We start from the raw sequence: 19,208 nt of genomic DNA, 5'->3' as shown, positions 1-19,208 counted from the left end.
ACAATACAAAACCGAACACTACTAACACCGAACGGTCCTTAACTGTAATGTTCCGCAAAGGCTGAACACAGCTAAGACCAGACGTAAGAGTAAGGCCGAACGGTCATCGACTTCCTCTTCTCCCAACCAACCAATTTAACTTCTGACCCCAAATTCCCATTTCACTACTCCACTTCCTCACAATTCACTTGACAGTCCATACATACAATACCGATCACACAAAAATCCAATTCCATACACATGCAAAACCATCAAACAACATTTTCATACATCATCAACCAATCAATTAAATTAACTAACTTCCCTTACCTCTTAACCTGCAATTTGCTCACACTTCCAGAAAATCCTAAGAACACCTATAGCTCACTGATTTATGAGAAGAGACCAACCAAAGTACCAAAAATGAAGTTAGAAAGGAGAAGAGAAGGTTGATGAGCACATGCAAACAGAAATTCCATAAATTCGCAAGAATTAAAGGAATGAAACTTACCAGCTCTAAACACTAAACCGATCGGTGGAATGGAAAGCTCTTTGACACCAGGATTGCTTAGGCATGGTCTGATTGTTGAACAGATGAAGAGAGATTGAATAAATCTAGAGAGAAGAAGGAGAAAAGAAGAGAGTACAAGAATTTAGAGAGATACAACTGTAATCAGAGAATGGGACAAAACTTTTTAAAACTTTTCATTTATATATCACTCTTATTTTAATCTAAACCGTTCAGTCTCATCCTTTGCTTACACCTGTCTACTCCAAACTTCTTGAAACCTCTCGCTCTTACAAAATAAACGGTTTATTTTAATAATGAATTTTTAAAACAAAAATTCCAATCGAAATGAATGATGTAATATTTAATAAAAATTTACTTTTTTGTTTTGCAGCTGTTTTGTTGGTTGGGTTGACGTATGGTAGCATTTTGGTTCCGTAGGAAATTTATGACTCTGCACATACCATCATTATGAAGGGACAAAGAAGCGAAAACAGCCACCTCATCGTAATGTAGAAGAGGCAGCGAAGCATCCGATGAAACAAGACTTGAAGATTTGTGGAAGACAAGTATACATTGTTTACTTCTTTGTTTCTTTACTGATTATTTGTTTATTAAGTAATTGTTGAGTATGAAATTATAATGATTAGTTAATATGTTTTTAAATTCTTCTTTGAATTTAACTTGTTTTGTATTGCCTAAACAACAAACATAAGGGTAAGATGTATAAACACACCAGAACCTCTTAAAAATATCTAAGCAAAAAGAAGAAGCTAAAGGTGTCAATTTGAGTAATAATTTATGCATAAAGAGTATATTATTATATCCAATGTTAGTGTATACAGTTCAGAATTTGTTTCTGATAGCAAACACAACTCCACTATTCTTCAGCTATAATAATAACGGCTGCATAGATAGCACACCTAAGAACACACCACTTTCATTTTTCTCTTAACTCATTTTCTCTCAATAACCATGGCTCATCTGAGCCACAAGACCTTGAATTATCTTCCTGAAACTCTGTCTGAACATGAAGCTGAGGAAGGCCAACCTAATAGTGTTGGTTCCTTTTCGTTTTGGCCTCCTCATTTGGAGAAAGTTTTCCCCGTTTATGCCATGGGAATTCCCAACCCTGTCTTGGATTCTTCACTTCAAAATTCAGATTGTTTTGATCCTATCTGGGATGATGTCAGAAAAGAAGCACATTTAGAGGTACCCATCATTTTTTTCCTCTTTTGTTTAGCCATTGTGTTCCCTCACCTTTTTTGGTAGCTGTTGTTGTTTGAATCTTCGGTGCTGAGCGGAGCATTGACGTGAATAATTGACAAGTTCATGGATTGTTTGTTCTGTTTTTTCCCTCTAATCATAAGCTGTGTTTAATTATATGATGAAATATGAACTTAGGTGCTTCATTTTAAATATTTGGAGAGCTGGAGAACATTTACATGTTTGATAGCTTAAAGATATACCTTTATTTGGGTGCAGGCAGAAAGGGAGCCGATTTTAAGTAGCTTCTTCTATGCCACTATTCTGTCTCATGATTGCTTGGAGCAAGCATTAGCTTTTGCTTTGGCCAACCGACTCCAAAAACCTACTCTTTTGGCTACTCAGCTGATGGATATATTTTCTACTGTGTTGAAGCATGATAAAGGTATCCAACATTCGATTCGCTTGGATATTCAGGTAACTCATGTTCTCTATGTGTAGGAGTAGTACATGAAGTTCACTTTCTATCACTAAGGAATTTGCATTTTACAATGATCTGATTTGATTCATCTCGGAATATTTTTCTTATAGGCATTTAAAGATCGCGATCCTGCTTGTTTGTCATATTGCTCAGCACTTTTATATATGAAGGTAAAACATTTACTTGATTCACATCTCAATCTAGCTACTAGAAATTAAGTGCAAACATTCTGATGATGCCATACTTTTGTCTCACTAGTCGTGTATAAATAAATTTATGCAAAGGAATGTCATATTTTTTACATTCTATGTACTTTGCTATGAGGAGGGTGCTATTGATTAATGTTTCTGAATCATGTATTGATACTAACTTGTTCATTATGTTGAAGCATTTGATTGAATAATATGGTGCTTTTGTGTAACATTCAGAGCATTTTCTTCTATAATTTGTGCCCTTCCCCCAACATTTTCCCCTTTCGTTCATAGGATTTATTCTCTGACAGGGTTATCAGTCTTTGCAAGTACATCGAGTAGCTCATGCTTTGTGGGGCCAGGGTCGCAAAGTTTTAGCCTTAGCTTTGCAAAGTCGAGTTAGTGAGGTAGTGTCTGCACTTGGTAAAAAAAATGGAGAAAACTTCATAAGGGTATTTCATACTACAATTGCTGATATTCCAACCCCTTATTTTCTCCACTGCAGGTTTTTGGAGTTGATATACATCCAGGTATGTTAGATTGATGTTTGCATGCAAATGAGGAATACTTTAGTATAGTAAAAATTATGTGAATAACGAATTTCCTTAATAGAATAACCAGTTTCATCTTTATATTTTCCATCTGTTTCATTCGTTGTTTATAGCTGCGACAATTGGAAATGGAGTTTTAGTAGATCATGGGACAGGTGTTGTTATTGGTGAAACTGCTATAATTGGAAACAGAGTTTCACTGATGCAAGTGAGTGATGTTTCACAAATCATGTCTTGTATGATAGTTTTGGCTAATTCTTTTCTCAAATTCAATTGAATTACAAATTCAGTTTTTGGCAGGGTGTAACTTTGGGTGGCACTGGAAAGGAAACAGGTGATCGTCATCCCAAAGTTGCTGAAGGTGTACTCATTGGAGCTCATGCAACTATTCTTGGGAATTTACAAGTTGGTGAATGTGTGATGATAGCTGCTGGTTCCCTTGTGTTACACGATGTTCCTCCTCACAGGTAAGTTTAGATGAACTTTTAACAATGTTTTGTACTTGCAATTTCCACTAAGTTATGTTATAAAGGGAATGTTTCTTGTGTTGAAGCATTGTGGCTGGTGTACCAGCAAAGGTTATTGGAAGAGTACGTGAGCATTATCCATCCTTAAACATACAGAAAGGTAAGCAATAACCATTGGGAATTCCTTCTCTCTTTTGTTACAAAGTAGGTTAAAATATTAATTTTAACTCACTTTGAAATGAATTGACAGATGAGAATAAGCATCAATCAGAGAAGTTCCTTTATCAATTACCTAGAAAAAATGGAACGGCAGAAAAGGACTGAATAAATTGAAGTGCCGAGAAAATAATGCAGACAAATGAAAATGCAAATAGAAATAATGGACTGAAGGGCTTGAGATTTTTCACTGAAAATTTCAAGCTTCAACAAGTGCTTGGTACATTTATAGTTTTTGGGGAAGAACTCAGTCATGTGAAGTGTTATTTTTAGCGTTGGAGTCTCTCAGAAAGGGATTGTCTTTCAACCTTAGCGTTCTTGAAGGATACATCACCCTCTTAATAAATTTCAACGAAGAAAAAGTGTATGAAGTTTGAACTCTCAAATGAATGGTGTTATGTATATGTTTCATCTGTTGTAAATATCTCCCGAGTATTTGAATTAAATGAAAAATAAAAAAATAACTGATTGATCGATTCATGGGATGCATTAAATGCAAAACCCTGATTTTGTTTTATAAGAATGCCACCCGCTTTGTTAAATGCACCAATTCATGCCATATCATTGCCTAATTTTTCCCATTTTAAATTATTTTATTTTTAAACGCTTTTTTTTTCACTAAACCAGTTCATTTTACTAATTTTAAATTTTCATTTAAACAAAATATTTCAATTACCTTCAATAATAAAAAAAATTATTAAACATTAATGATCCTTTTAGTTGATTAATGTTATTTTTTTATCAAAATTTATATAAAAAAATCAATTACTATTAACAAAGTTTTTTTTTTCTATTGGTATTGTGCGACATTATTTTCTGTGGCTACAATTATTTAGATTAACATTATTTTAGGTTATTTTTACAATATTTTTTTATTGAAGTTTTCTTTTTACCAACTTTATTTTATGTATGACTTATTAACGTTGTGTGGGAACAATAAGTCATTACTTAAAGGAATTGAATTAGGAATGTGCACTCAAAAATCAATAAATTAAGGTATTAATTATGTGAAAGAAGTTTTTTGCTAGATTAGTCTCCATAATGATGCCTTCATTAGGCTTTAAATTTCGTCTTGGGGAATCTTATTTTAAGGCTTTGCCTTGCACACTTACCTCATATTATCATGTTAATTTATAGGTGTTTGTTGGTTGTAAGTTATACCATGGCCATGTGTAGTAGAGTAGCTACCAACTTGATGTCACACATCTATTAAGATGTTTTGTGTCTAAGGATTGTCGTGGTCTATTAAGATGGTCTGTGTCTAATTTTTAAGCGTCACAAGTCCATTAAAAAGGCATACTTACACCACCATGAGTATTCCTTTGGGCTTTGCTACTTACACCAGGTGTAACATTTTCTAAAAGAAATTAGGTAGTGAGTGACATTAATTAATATAGTCAGTGGTTGTTAGGGGTGTAAAAGTGAGTTAACTCAACTCACATGAACCGAGTTAAACATGAATTGAGTTAAAAGTAAGTTAGAATTTTTGCAAATCTGATTAATCGAGTTGATGAGTTAAATAACTGGGAAGATCTATGCGATGTGAGGAATCGCGGACGTGAGAACGAGTGGGAGAGAATCAGAATTCGATTAGAGTTAGGTTGAAAGTTTAGAAAAAATAATTACATTTTTTTTTAAATAAGTTAGTTGTGGGTCAGGTCACTGTAACTAGGCTCGAACTTGCGTAACTTATTAGTTAAGTAAGTTGAACTCGTTTTAGTTTATAATTATTAAATTTTTTAATTTTTCAATCTAATTTGACTCAAACCGTGATTCTAGTTCATTTTGACATGTTTAGTGATACTAAGAAAATAAAATGATCATGATCAAATCTTTATTTTTCTCTGGCATTTAAGACTTTCTATATTATTATTATAGACTAATAAATACTGTGATTAATTAATAATGAATGAAAATTAGTTTTGTTTGATAATTTAGTTTTAAATTATTATCAATATGATCTCTAAGATAATTATCAATATGATCTTTAGATAACTAAAAGTCCTATGTAATGTTTTTACTGGGTCATTTTTTTACTTCTTATTAGATGTCCTACTTTAAAATTTTCTTCTTTATTACATTATTTTTTCACCTTTTATCATAATATTTTCGAAAAAGTAATGATTCAATAAAAAAATTATGACTCAATGACATTAGGTCTACCACCACACAACTCTCCTTAGTCTTACCTGACAAATTATTAGGTCAATTTTTGAACCATTTGTTACTTTGGGTCATTATTTGGTGCAAAAGTCGCCTTATCAGATAGCTTTTTTCTTTCTTTTTGATGTAGGTGGCCTTTTTTATATGTTGGTTGTTATAGATCATCTTGTTAGATCATTATTTATACGTTGGTTGTAGCAATAGTAGTAACTGACCAAGAAGAAGATCCTGTGTAATTTTAATATACTAACTATAGGAAATTCAATTTTAGAAATATTACCTTGTACCAAAATATTGATCGTAGACACGGTTTAGGAGATGTTAACAAATTAGTTTAAGATCAGCAATTCCTGCAGCAAGAAAATAATTATAACTACTTTTGATTTAACCAGAATTCATTCCATGGACTAACCCATGCAATGATACAAGCTCACAAAAGAGGATTATAATTTATTAATAAGTACGAACCTAAACCAAAATTATCCTCTGGAAAATATCAAAGTGCACGTGAAGATTCTACGTAGTACCCGCCAACATAAAAAGAAGCGACAAACCAAAACTGCTAGGAACAAAAAGCATCCTCCTCTAATCGTGCCTGGCTTGGAAGTCCTCCATGAAAGCGACCAATTTCTGAACTCCAGCCAAAGGCATGGCATTGTAAATAGAAGCCCTCATGCCACCAACAGATCTATGTCCCTTCAGCTGAACCATGTTCTCTTTTTCAGCCTCCTTCATAAACTCTCCCTCAAGCTCTGACTTCTCCAACGTGAAGGGCACATTCATCAATGATCTCACAGGCTTCTCCACCGGACACTTATAAAATCCCTTGCTCCCATCAATTGCATTATACAAAATCTCAGCTTTCTTCTTATTCTTCTTCTCAACTTCCTTCAACCCACCCTGCTCCAACAGGTACTCAAACACCAACCCGCACATGTAAATGCCATAGCAAGGAGGAGTGTTGTAGAGAGACCCGTTCTCAACATGAATCTTGTAATCAAGCATCACAGGAGTAACACCCTGCGCACGCCCAATCAGATCATCCCTCACTATCACAATTGTCACACCAGAGGGGCCCACATTCTTCTGTGCACCAGCATAGATGACACCAAACCTTGACACATCAACAGGTTTGGAACAGAAATTTGAAGACATATCAGCAACAAGAACACCATCGCGGTTCTCTGGAAATGGGTAGTCCTTGTACTCAACCCCATGAATAGTCTCATTTGCACAAATGTGCAAATATTTAGCTTTTGGGTTCTGCTCAAAAGTCCTAACATCTGGAATCGTTGTGTATTTTCCAGATTTCCCAGACCAAATCACTCTGGGTTTGCAGTATTTCTGGGCCTCCTTGAATGCCTTATCGCTCCACGAGCCAGTGACAACGTAATCGACGGGATCGTCAGGGGTGCAGAGGTTGAGCGGCACGGATGCGAACTGGGTGGTGGCGCCGCCCTGGAGGAACAAGACGGAAAAGCCCGGCGGGATTTCCAGGAGGGTGCGTAGATGTTCCTCGGCCTTTTCAAGTATGAACATGAAATCCTTGCCACGGTGGCTCATCTCCATGACGCTCATGCCGGATTCTTCAAAGAGGTAGAGCTCGGACTGGGCGCGTCGAAGTACGGTCTCGGGGAGGGTGGCGGGACCGGCGGCGAAGTTGAAGACGCGGTCTTGGGCCTGGGCCGGCGTAGATGCGCATTGGATAGGCCTGAAAGTGCGCGAAGAGGGGAGGGAAAGGGTGGCGGTGGTGTGGATACGGTAGTTGGAGAGAAAGCGTTTATGGTTTGGGTGAAGAAGGTGTGAGTGATGTGAAGTTGAGATCGACATGGTGATACAAAGGGAAATGAAATCAGAAGTGATTAACTTTTTGCTGAAATTTTCTTTTTATATTTTGGAGGTGTTAGTTTTGGCAAATATCTAGTTATTTCATATATATTGGTATATTTTATTTTTAATATAATAATTTTAATTATGTTAATTTTATTTAAAATTTATTAAAATTTGATATTGAGTAATTATAATGTATATTTTTTAAGTAAAAATTAATGTTGATATATTATTAAAAAATATCAAATATTTTATTAAATTTGTCAAGAGAAAGATAAAAGATACTTTTTAAAAATTAATTACATATTAATATTAATATATATTTTTTCTTAAAACAGACGTAATTTTAATTCTACAATTTTTTTCTCAGAAATGAAATATATCAATAATCAATCAACTAAGTATTTATCAAATAATAAAGGGCTGGGAATAGGTCATTGCAATTCTAAATGCTGTTAGTGCGGTGGTTCAATGAAAGACGGTTGTTTTTAAGGAAGGTGTTTGGTTCATATTTGTCTTGCTAGGTTCGCTAACTGTCGCTAATTTAAACCTACGAGCCGCACATAAGTCTCTCCGAAAAACCATCCAAGGTTCGTAGAATGAAAGTGCACTAAATTAAAATCTTATACTGTTATTTTATTTAAACAATTTTTGTTTCATATTTCAAAAATCGATCATTTAGTTTTCAATTTTCATTTGTCTGAGTTTTTAAATTTTTATTTAATGAATTAATTTTATACAACAATTGAAGTGAATATATTAGATTTATAATTTAAATAGTTCAAAATAAATAAATAAGCAAACGTGCATAAAATAGAAAGTTTGACTAAGATTATGATTTTCTTAATATTAAAACTAAAATCCTTAAAAAAAAATTAAAGATACCAAAAATATAATTTAATAAATGAAACCATGGGAAAAATGAAATTTATTGATCTTACTTGCATAACAAAGAAATTAATGATTAATTAAATATTAAATTCACTTATAATAACAAATTATCTAATAATTTAGCAAAAGTAATTATTTTTTATTACAGAAACTAATATTATAGGTACCTATCGGATCGTGATATTTGTAGTGATATATTCTATTCTTCGTGCTTACACATCAAGGAAGTGTGCTGATAGAAAGACGAACTATGTTTAAGTAAACTTTTATCTGAGAGATATTATTTTCAAGCAGAACTATAACTGAATGTTACAATTTAATGCACGTATTAAAATTATTAATGTTGTAGTAATATTTTATTTTAAAAGTTTAAAAAGACTTTAATTTTACAATAAATCTAGATTTGCAAACTTAGGATTTTATCTTTATATAGAGTTTTGCAAATCCTTTCTAGCCACTAAGAAATGGAGATGTTCTTTCCATTTGTTTTCATAGATGTCGAGGGTAACATTAAATGTTTCAATGCAATCTATACTTCTATTTGAATGAATGTACATAACTTATTATGTCTTTGTCAAATTACCTTTTGTAGAAAATGAACCACATACATAAAAAGAAAAGTTAAATTGTGTATTTAAGATTTTAGCAAAGTTTAGCTTGATAAATACAAATATATGAAGTTTATAATTCACATACTCATTGACAAGTGTCTAATTTATTTAATATTTCATATCCTTTCGACATTTATTATGTATGAAATTGACTTAATCTTTGATTAAAATAGGTCATTTTATTATAAATTACATAATAAGAAATAAATAAGTAAGAAAACAAGAAATTTGATTTGTTTGTCATGTTTTTAAATATATTTTCGAGGAATTAAGAAATATGCACATTTAAATTCCATAAAAATAACTCTGTTATTTATATGTTGATTTTATAGTTTAGTTCTAGGATATTAGATATCATTTGTAATAAATTTTAGAAAACCTATGGGAGGAGGACAATAACTCCAAATGTTTGTATTTGAATTTATCATTTTGAGTAACTATACTCTCTCATGTTAGGATTCAATGTAAACTTCTCTAATTCTATGCATTATTGTTTATTCAAATATATGTTACATTTTTTATTTACGTGTTCATTATTGGATTTATGCTTATTATTTTGATTGTATGATCTCATCTTACTTCATCAACTTAAATTAAGTGAAAAGTGGTTAAGTTAAGATCCAATGTTGCTAGATGCTAGAAGTAAATCTCTTTTAGCTAAGTATAAAGTTTTGTTATTAATGAAAGAAGTCATTCAATCAAGGATAGAGGAATTGTTAATAAAAAACGACAAGTGCATCGTAAGTAACAAGTAATAAATAGGAACTTATACAACAAAATAACAACTCTCACAATTCACAACTCAAATGGACAAGAAAGCTCACAAAACACAAATAATTTTTTTTTATATTTTTATGAAGTAGTTGGTGTGCAACATGAAATTAACATAAAATATTTACAAATGTTAATACTAGATTTCATCAACTTCATTTTCATGTATACACAATCATCTCAATTTCAAATTTATGTCAAAATCAACTCACAAAATTACTTAAATTCTACTCCTAATAACTTTGAGCATATGATAACTATCAAGTTCCAATTTATTGAGTCTTAACAAGCAACCATACATTAAGTTCAAAAGTCTTAAAATTACTAAGAAAACCTATTATATTCCAAGATATAAGCTTTATTAGGTATTCAACTTCAGATATAGGTTCAAAAGACATTTTTTAACCCCTCAAAAACCATAAACAAGTCATGGATAATCAAGTCACAACAAACATTAAGCACAAAAATCAAATATAAACTTGAATTGAAAAAAAAAAAATATATATATATATATATATATATATATTTTAACTTTTTAACTTTTTAATTTATTTTTAATTGCTATAAAAAACAGAATTCATTCATCTCAAAAATAATTCCATGCATCACGGGTCAAAAGACTAGTTTCTAACATACCACACGCATGGAGGCTCTCGACTCCTAAGCAAAAGTTTTTGGCAAGCATGGTTTTTCCGAGGTGGTACATAAAACAGAACACCCTTTTGTGGTCCGAAAAAAGCAAGCTTACCATGTGAAAACAAATTTAGTCGTTTCAGAGGCAGAATAACAAGCTCAAACAAAGTTTGATTCATTGTTTCCGAATCCCCAATAGAGTTTAAATAAAAGTTAAAATTTAATTGCAGTCACAAATTTTTGCCCATCCAGCAGTTGACAAGAGGGAGGTATGGGGTGTCAAAGGATCATTTTCCATAAAAGATACAAAAATAAAGTGCAGAAGAATGCAAAACGAAAAGAAAAGAGGAAATGAAACCAAGGTCTCCTAAGAAGAAAGGGACGAAATAGAAAGTTAAAACCTGCAAAATAAAGAAACAACATCCGATTACCCTCGATGTCGGAGTTCTTCAACTTGCCCACAGATATTCGTTCATAAAACCTTAAGCTGTCAAACAGAACGTGCAACTTGGGTTTTCCACTGTCTTGCCCCGTGCTCTTAGAAAGCTTAAGATAATAAGTTGATCTCAGACAAAGTAGCCCATCAGTCAGAATCTTAAATTGTTGATCAAGCATATCTGAGCATTCAAGATCCCCGGGGGAACCAGTTAGTTCGGTCAATGATATCGAGGTCGACGATCGTATTTCCCTTCCACGGTTTCTTAGCGTCGATGTTAGGGAAGAATGTGAGTAACCATCAAAATAAACGTAGTCAACACATTTTATCTGAATCTCACATGCAACTCTCATGAGGTCTTTGCACCATGCAGATAAAAGCAATGGGAAGTGACGTTTTTCATACCATAACGTTCCATCCGGGTTTGGCGGCAGGAAAAGATTATCATCGGGGAGATAAAATTTCAGAAATCTCAGACAAGGCATCTTTTTAAAAGTTCCTACTTTCAGCGACAAATCTTTAATTCGAAACACATCTACTTGCATGCCCTCCACCTTATCGGTTCCCTGAAAAAAATCAGCATAACACTGAGTCATAATTTCACACTGGTTGAAATTTGAAACACACTTGTGAAGTAATATAGTTTATGTCTCTTACCAGCTTATACCTCAATACATTGTATACTTCCTCTTTATCCCTCAATCGGGTGCGTCTTCCTGGATGTGTAATACATTCTTGACGAACTATTTCGCAACCCATTTGTCGTATCAGGTCATGCATTTGTATTATATTCTCATTTGAAACTGTTATAAGAGCTTTCCGTTGGAGAACCTCCACTCCACTAGCTCCATGAAGTCCCCATGCATCTAGTTGCTCTATAACATAGGCTTTGGTGTCTTCTTGGAAAAAGAATGCAATATCTAGGAAGGCCTTTTTCTCTACTTCGTGCAGTCCATCATAACTGAATCTTAACACACTTTGAATTTTCTCATTGGGATACTTCTTGAATTTGCTTAATGCACACTTCCATGTGTTTATAGTACTTCTGGAATGGAATTCTGCACCTAAAACTTTTAAGGCTAAGGGATTACCCTGGGCGATTTTAAGCACCTCTTCAGTTAGTTTTTCATATCCCATTTTGGGTTGGCTTTCATTGAAGGCAATCAAGCAGAAGAGCTTGAGAGAATCAAGAGGTTTCATTTCCTTGACCTCATGAATTTGATCAAGTCCTCCACTTGTAAGCACGTCCTGATCTCTACTTGTCATTATCACCCTACTCCCTGCACCGAAGCAAACTGGTTTTGTGACCAGATACCTTAATTCTTCAGAAGTATTTACATCATCAAGCACTACCATAACTTTTTTCCGACCCAGCATTCTTAGAGCAGAACTGAAGAATCTTGCTTTGTTTGTATGGAGACCTTCTCCTTCAAGTAGTTCATAAATGAGCCTCTCTCGTAAATTGCTGAATCCATGCCGTTCCAATTCTTCTCTTACATTGAAGAAACAGCAGCCATCATACTGAAGAGAACATTTATCAAATATAGCACGAGCAATGGTTGTCTTACCTATGCCACCCATGCCCCAAATTCCAACAAAAAGAACTTCATTTGATTCTACTCGCAGTAACGACTGAACCTGTGTAACGTTTTGATCAATTCCAACAAGACCATTTGATTCACTTGGGTATAACTCGCTCAATTTTACTGAAATGTCTTCCACAATTTCATCGACAAGATCAGATTCATTCCTAGCATTTAGAAGAAAGTAAGCAGATATATAATAAATGTAATTCATACAACTTTTCTTTTTCAACACTATTTCTTTGTTTCTGAATCCATCAACTAAATTGTTAATCACTTTGCACACAAACTTTTCTTGTATAAGAGTAAATGGTGAAAAAGAAAAGATACATCAGTGTATGTAAAAGACAAAAGGAAAAAGAAAGAAAAAGAAAAGGAACTTACTCATAATTTGTTGGATAATGAAATCCGGATAAACGACCAGCTTTTTTCAAAGCTGATCTCCAACTTTGTACCTTGAGCATGTTTTCCTTGAACTCTTCTTCATGTTCAGCTAAAGCATATCCATAATCTCCATATTGGTGTCGCACGTGTGATGGATCTATATTGAAGAAAACAGGTAGGACAATCTGTTTATTTGTTTCCATGCATTCAATCATTTTGGCAAGCTCTTCCAGGCACCAATGTGATGAAGCATAGTGTCTGGAGAATACGACCAATAAAATTTTTGAGCCTTCAATTGCTCTGAGAAGTGAGGATGATATTTCACCCCCTTTATCAAGTCTCTCGTCCACATAGGCATCAATATGTTTGCGATGTAATTCTCTTTTCAAATGGCTAAGAAGACCTCTGCGGACATCTATGCCTGTGAAGCTGATGAACACATCATTTCTTATTTCACTAACATCACAACAAGTTGAGGTTGCCATTTCGCATAATCAAGACCAATATTTTTCTTAATGAATCAAATCTGTCCTTCCCACAAAAATCAAATAACTAAGGAGCAAATATTGAAAGCTTTATTTTCTATGCTTCAATGAGGCGACTTGTTTGTGGTAATTTTATGTTATTTCATTATGAACTGAACTGAGGAAAAGTAAAGTAACGAGTACATCAGAATTGGATTCGCTAAAGATTTTTACGCGAAAAGTTATTCGGCATTTCCTGTTATGTGAATATGTTCCAAGTTTTATCCACTCACTTCAAATAAATTGTACCAAATACATGCATAAGGAAAAATCTTAAAATCCATAATATACGAATTCAAAAAGAATTTTGTATTTTACAATAAATATTATAATTTGGTATAAAATTTATTAAATACTTGTAAAATGAAAACGCACTCCAAATTTGACAGTAATTTGTTAAAGACTGATCATTATATACGATGAATGAAAACTAGTATGAGATATAACACATATTCTTCAATTCTTGACAAGGAAAATGAACTAGATACTACGATAAAATTATTTTATATTAGTTTTTATAGTCAATTCTAAAATTGAAATAGGAAGAGTCGTCACTGAAATCAATTTTTTAAATTTTAATTATGAACTAATGTACTTTCTGCATTGGTTTATGATTACATTTATACAGAATACCCGCACATTCTACATTATTTATTCTACATTATTTAAGAATAAAACTAATGTTGAATTATTAAGAACACTCAATAGAGTTGATGAATTCTATATTGGTTATACTCATAATCAATTTAGAAAATATATATTCTAAATTGGTTAATAAAAGTCTGACATTTTTTTTTAACGTGTTGTTTAGTGAGCATTTTTTATTAAAACCTAGGTGATACATTATTTATCTTCTATATAATAGAAATGACAAATAAACATATTTTGGTGGATATTATCGAAATCTTATTATTTTATCTCGTAATTCTCTTTTTTTATTTATTTATTTTTTTCTTCTAATTGTTTAGCTTATTCTGAATTTACACAATTTACTTATATCTTTACCTACTATCACAATTTTGATTGCAATTTTTTTGTGCGATTATGTTGAACAGTGTATCATTAATTTCAATGAATCAAATACATCTTACAATTTATTATTTTTAGTGATATGTATTTATTATTTTCTTCACGTGAAAATATTTGATTTGGAATTATTAATTTCATAACCTTTCATCTATTAATAATAGAAAAAAACATTAATCTTTTTTATTCTTTTTAATCTTCAACTTTTGTTTTATTTAAGAAATTTTACATTCGTTAACATAATTTTCATTATCTCTTAATGGTTCAATTAGTTCTAAATCTAGAAAGTTTTATCAAATCTCCAATATATTTTCCATGTTATATCATTTCCTTAAATATACATTTTTTTTCTTTTGTGCGAACCAAATTATTTTCAAAACACATATTATATTTTTACTTATATATAATACTTTATTTGTTTGTTTATTTTTATCAAGAATACTTTGATGATTTCTTACATAATTATTTTATTTTTTAATTCTTTATTATAAATGTAATTTTATCATCATAATTGTATGATAATATTTCATTTATTATTAATATATAATAATTTAATGTCATTATTATCATTAATAATGTTTATCACCATTCACCATAGATTGAAATTTAAAATAAAAGATTTCAGTCTAACAATTATTAGTTCAATGTTTTGTTCTCGGTATGATTTTATTATAGTGGTGTATTATCATTTTTATTAATCAGTGTATAAAAAAACAAATATCATTAGAATTTAGGAAAAGAAAGTAAAGAGACATTTGAAATATTTTTAAACTTAATATTTCTCTTATGTAATATTTTATAGGTTTAATATATTATTTGGTCTCTACTTTTAGGTTTGGTTCAAAGTGATCTTACCTTTTAAAAGAGTTCAGTAAGATCTCATATTTCGTTAAAAAATGTTCAATGCGGTCCTTTTCGCTCATGACGTTAAAAACATAATTGTGCAAATGTCACTGTAGCCAAACCTGAGTGAGTTGTGCAGTTTGATGAATACATGACATGTTTGAAGAGGTTGCACTGTGTAAATATTTAAAAAAAATTAAAATGACGTAAGTTAGGTGCAAATCCCAACAGCCACACCATCTACAAATCCTCCAACCTGGTCCAAAATCATGGAATGACAACGTCATTGCATTTGCATCAGAGGGCTCCACCCCAATAATCCTCACCTTTGGATTAACCCTCTTCACATAACAATCACCGCAGAGCAGATAACTCCCTTTTCTAACAACTCCTTGGGAAGCTTTGCCATCATATTATAAGCTCCACGAATCTTAAATGAGAAAACGGGTTGCAAATCCTCTCTCTTGAGACAAACCTTAACCCCGAGTTTCCCATAAAGCTTTGGCGCCACTTGTAGAGAGGACTCAATTGCTACGTCGTAGACCTTCGAAGTGAAAATATTCGTCAAATAACTCAATACATTCATCACGTTGTCGCCACCACTGTCGGACCAAGATCGGTGGGGAACTGCACCGACGTATCCCGGTAGGTACTAGAGGGAATCCGGTGAGACTTGGGGGCGCGGGGGCCACTAGTTGGGTATCTTTTTGCAAGTGAAGAGTTTCAATGCATGTGGGGGCAACGATAAGATGAAGAGAAATATTATATTTTCTTCTTGTAAAAAAGGGTTCTTGATATTGACATTTAATGGTTTTTGTAATACCTACCTTGGGAAGGAAATCATAATATGGTTAATACTAAGTGCATGAAATTGTTGTTGTGAATGTGCTGTCCCTTGTTGATAGGTAAAGTACACAAATGATAGCTTATTCTGAATTTACAAAATTTACTTATATCTTTACCTACTATCACAATTTTGATTGCACTTTTTTTGTGCGATTATGTTGAATAATGTATCATTAATTTCAATGAATCAAATACATCTTACAATTTATTATTTTTAGTGATTTTTATTTATTATTTTCTTCACTTGAAAATATTTGATTTGGAATTATTAATCTCATAACCTTTCATCTATTAATAATAGAAAAAAAACATTAATCTTTTTTATTCTTTTTAATATTTAACTTTTGTTTTATTTGAAGAAATTTTGTATTCATTAACATAATTTTCATTATCTCTTACTGGTTCAACTAGTTCTAAATCTAGAAAGTTTTCCATGTTATATCATATCCTTAAATATACATCTTTTTTTCTTTTGTGCGATTTTTGTATCAAATTATTTTCAAAACACATATTTGATCCTTTTTACTTATATATAATACTTTTATTTTTTTGTTTATTTTTATCAAGAATACTTTGATGATTTCTTACATAATTATTTTATTTTTCTAATTCTTTATCATGTAATTTTATCATCATAGTATGATAATATTTCATTTATTATAATATAATAATTTAATGTCATTTATCACCATATTGAAATTCAAAATAAAATATTTTAGTCTAAAATTGAACAATTATTAGTTCAATGTTTTCTTCTCGGTATGATTTTATTCTAGTGGTATATTATCATTTTTATTAATCAGTGTATAAAAAAACATATATCATTAGAATTTAGGAAAAGAAAGTAAAGAGACAGTTGAAATATTTTTAAACTTAATATTTGTCTTTTTTAAAAGTATTTTTTAACTTTATCAATTTTGTTTCATTATGTGCAAAATTAATAGATGTTTTAATTGTCATGAAATTTTATTTATGTGTAATTATGTAATATTTTATACTATTTTCAGTTTTATCTAATTGTTATTTGATACTTTGATTTGATGTGTAAATTATTTCTTTCTAAATATTTGAGAATATAATTCTTTTGATATTTACTATTTGATAATATCAAGTCTCCTTTGCCATGATTTTTTTTATAAAGATTAATTAATTGATATTGAAACAGTAAGCAAATGGATATGAGCATGAGTATCAATATATCCATTATTTGGTGAAGATGGAATGAGATAAAAAATTATACCCATTGGATACAGATATGGGGATGACTTTTTTCTTTGGATATGGAGATAAGATAATGAGATTCATTCACACTCACTCGCTCTCATACCTATAAATATTAGACAATTTTAAGGATTGATGTTTATAAGTTTAATAAGTCTTAGAGTTTACAATGAGAATTTTTTAGGAATTAAATGCATAAAGAGTTAAGTTATAAAAACAAAACATGTAAATTATATATGCAAACACTATTCGCTTATGCTTATTATATTTTTAAGGCATAATTTTTAATTTGGTTTTCATATTTAGACATTTGATTTGTTTTGATCCTTTTATTTGTTTTTTACTCAATTGAGCTCCAATATTTGTTAAATAGAGTCAACGTGGTCCCTTTTGTTAAATTGGCGTTAATATCGTTTGAAAGATGATTATGTGTCAGTCCAATAAAAAGGTTTAGTTAGTATATTGGTTTTTATATTTTTTTTATGACTTAATTAAGTCTTTATATTTTTTACATGAAAACAACATAATCCCTTTTTCATCAGTGTTATCCTCCACATATCTTAGGATCGAACCTAAAATCATAATTGGATTCATGTGTCAATCTTATTAGATGATATACTAGATAAATGACACACCTTTACATGCTAAGTAAATGATACAACTTTTACATGTTTTGTAGATGATACACTGCTTAGTATTTGATATATCATATACATACCAAGTGGATGATATAATATAGCGGTTATATTAAATGAAACAATATTTAATTAGAGTTGAACCCTTAAAAGACACTTTATGAGCATAAAAGCATGAAAAACAATTTTCTCTATTACATATCAAACTGTTGTAAAAGCTAAAGATAACATACCAATTTAAGATAAAGAAGTATCTTATCAAGTGAAAAAATTAAATAACATTTATAACATAACTATATTCACCTTTCTTGTATTACTTTTATACTAACCACTACAAAAAATCATGAAATTTTCGATGGAATATTACCAATGAAATAAATTCGTCAGTAAATTTAAATTATCAACAAATTTTATTGATGAATTTTGAAAATTTCAATTATTGATGAATATTATCGATAGACGCATTATAGACAGAAAATTTTATTGGTAAATCCATCAATAATGTGTATTTTACTTACCTAGGAACGTGAACTCCTAGAGTACCCGAACGATGAGGACACGCAAATCAATGATTTTGTTCAGTAATGTTGTAATAAAATGAGTTATGAAAAGTATATCCTATCTCATTGTCAAACCTATATTTATAGCTTTTCAATTAGGTTTGACCCCTTAATTAATGACTTTTATTATTTTTATTAATTATCCATTAATGACTTTTATTATTCTAATACTCATTAATGACTTTTATTGCTCTAATTAATTATCATTAATTATCGATTAATTAATATATTTGATCGGTCGGTTATGTCATTATTAAATGATTGACCATTCGGTATACAGTACACCTTATATATATAATTATATATATAAGACACTCTAATCAAATCGAGAGTTCCATGTTCTCACAAAATTATTATAAAATATAAAATATCCTATATGTGAAATTGTATTAGAGGAACTATCTTATAGTCTTATTGTTATTGCATGAACATGATAAAAAATCAACTCGCAGACAATATTTAAACCCTCCCTATATCTTTTTTTTTTTTTTTATGTGAGAGATGAATTACTTGAAATTTGAGATGTATCTTCATAATGAAAAAAATTCAAGATGATACCTTGGTTCTTGCACAAATAGTTGACATCAAACTTATTTACAAAGATATTAACACTACTCTTATAGTCTCGATCATTCAGAAGTTAAAAATATTT

At 31.1% G+C, this 19,208-nt stretch overlaps 2 protein-coding genes and 1 pseudogene across 2 annotated transcripts; 1 reads left to right on the top strand and 2 right to left on the bottom strand.

Moving 5' to 3' along the window:
- Positions 1–1,430: 1,430 nt before the first annotated feature.
- LOC124821425 (serine acetyltransferase 2-like) lies at positions 1,431–3,972 on the top strand. Its single transcript, XM_047293298.2, has 9 exons — positions 1,431–1,699; positions 1,973–2,170; positions 2,285–2,344; positions 2,677–2,772; positions 2,871–2,895; positions 3,030–3,124; positions 3,217–3,383; positions 3,470–3,543; positions 3,634–3,972. The coding sequence occupies exons 1-9, from the start codon at positions 1,463–1,465 to the stop codon at positions 3,705–3,707; spliced, it is 1,026 nt and encodes a 341-aa protein (XP_047149254.1). The 5' UTR covers positions 1,431–1,462; the 3' UTR covers positions 3,708–3,972.
- Positions 3,973–6,126: 2,154 nt separating this feature from the next.
- Positions 6,127–7,602, bottom strand: LOC124821422 (phosphoserine aminotransferase 2, chloroplastic pseudogene; annotated as a pseudogene).
- Positions 7,603–10,653: 3,051 nt separating this feature from the next.
- Positions 10,654–13,503, bottom strand: LOC124821432 (disease resistance protein RUN1-like). The gene is made up of 3 exons (XM_047293312.2): positions 12,902–13,503; positions 11,592–12,684; positions 10,654–11,500 (listed from the first exon to the last, which is right to left on the bottom strand). The coding sequence occupies exons 1-3, from the start codon at positions 13,384–13,386 to the stop codon at positions 10,778–10,780; spliced, it is 2,301 nt and encodes a 766-aa protein (XP_047149268.2). The 5' UTR covers positions 13,387–13,503; the 3' UTR covers positions 10,654–10,777.
- Positions 13,504–19,208: the final 5,705 nt, after the last annotated feature.

Source organism: Vigna umbellata, chromosome 1, assembly GCF_029865625.1.
Source record: "Vigna umbellata cultivar VRB3 chromosome 1, Vumbellata_1.0, whole genome shotgun sequence".
In the NCBI taxonomy this organism is placed as follows: Eukaryota; Viridiplantae; Streptophyta; class Magnoliopsida; order Fabales; family Fabaceae; genus Vigna; species Vigna umbellata.
This window is presented reverse-complemented; position numbering and strand designations above follow the sequence as displayed.

Bases quoted from the DNA above. Each gene is read 5' to 3' on its own strand.
- LOC124821425 (XM_047293298.2), top strand. From the start codon at position 1,463: ATGGCTCATCTGAGCCACAAGACCTTGAATTATCTTCCTGAAACTCTG. The intron at 1,700-1,972 runs GTACCCATCATT...ATTTGGGTGCAG, and splicing joins GAAAAGAAGCACATTTAGAG to GCAGAAAGGGAGCCGATTTT. The intron at 2,896-3,029 runs GTATGTTAGATT...CGTTGTTTATAG, and splicing joins TGGAGTTGATATACATCCAG to CTGCGACAATTGGAAATGGA.
- LOC124821432 (XM_047293312.2), bottom strand. From the start codon at position 13,386: ATGGCAACCTCAACTTGTTGTGATGTTAGTGAAATAAGAAATGATGTG. The intron at 12,685-12,901 runs GTAAGTTCCTTT...TCTAAATGCTAG, and splicing joins CATTATCCAACAAATTATGA to GAATGAATCTGATCTTGTCG. The intron at 11,501-11,591 runs GTAAGAGACATA...GATTTTTTTCAG, and splicing joins ATGTATTGAGGTATAAGCTG to GGAACCGATAAGGTGGAGGG.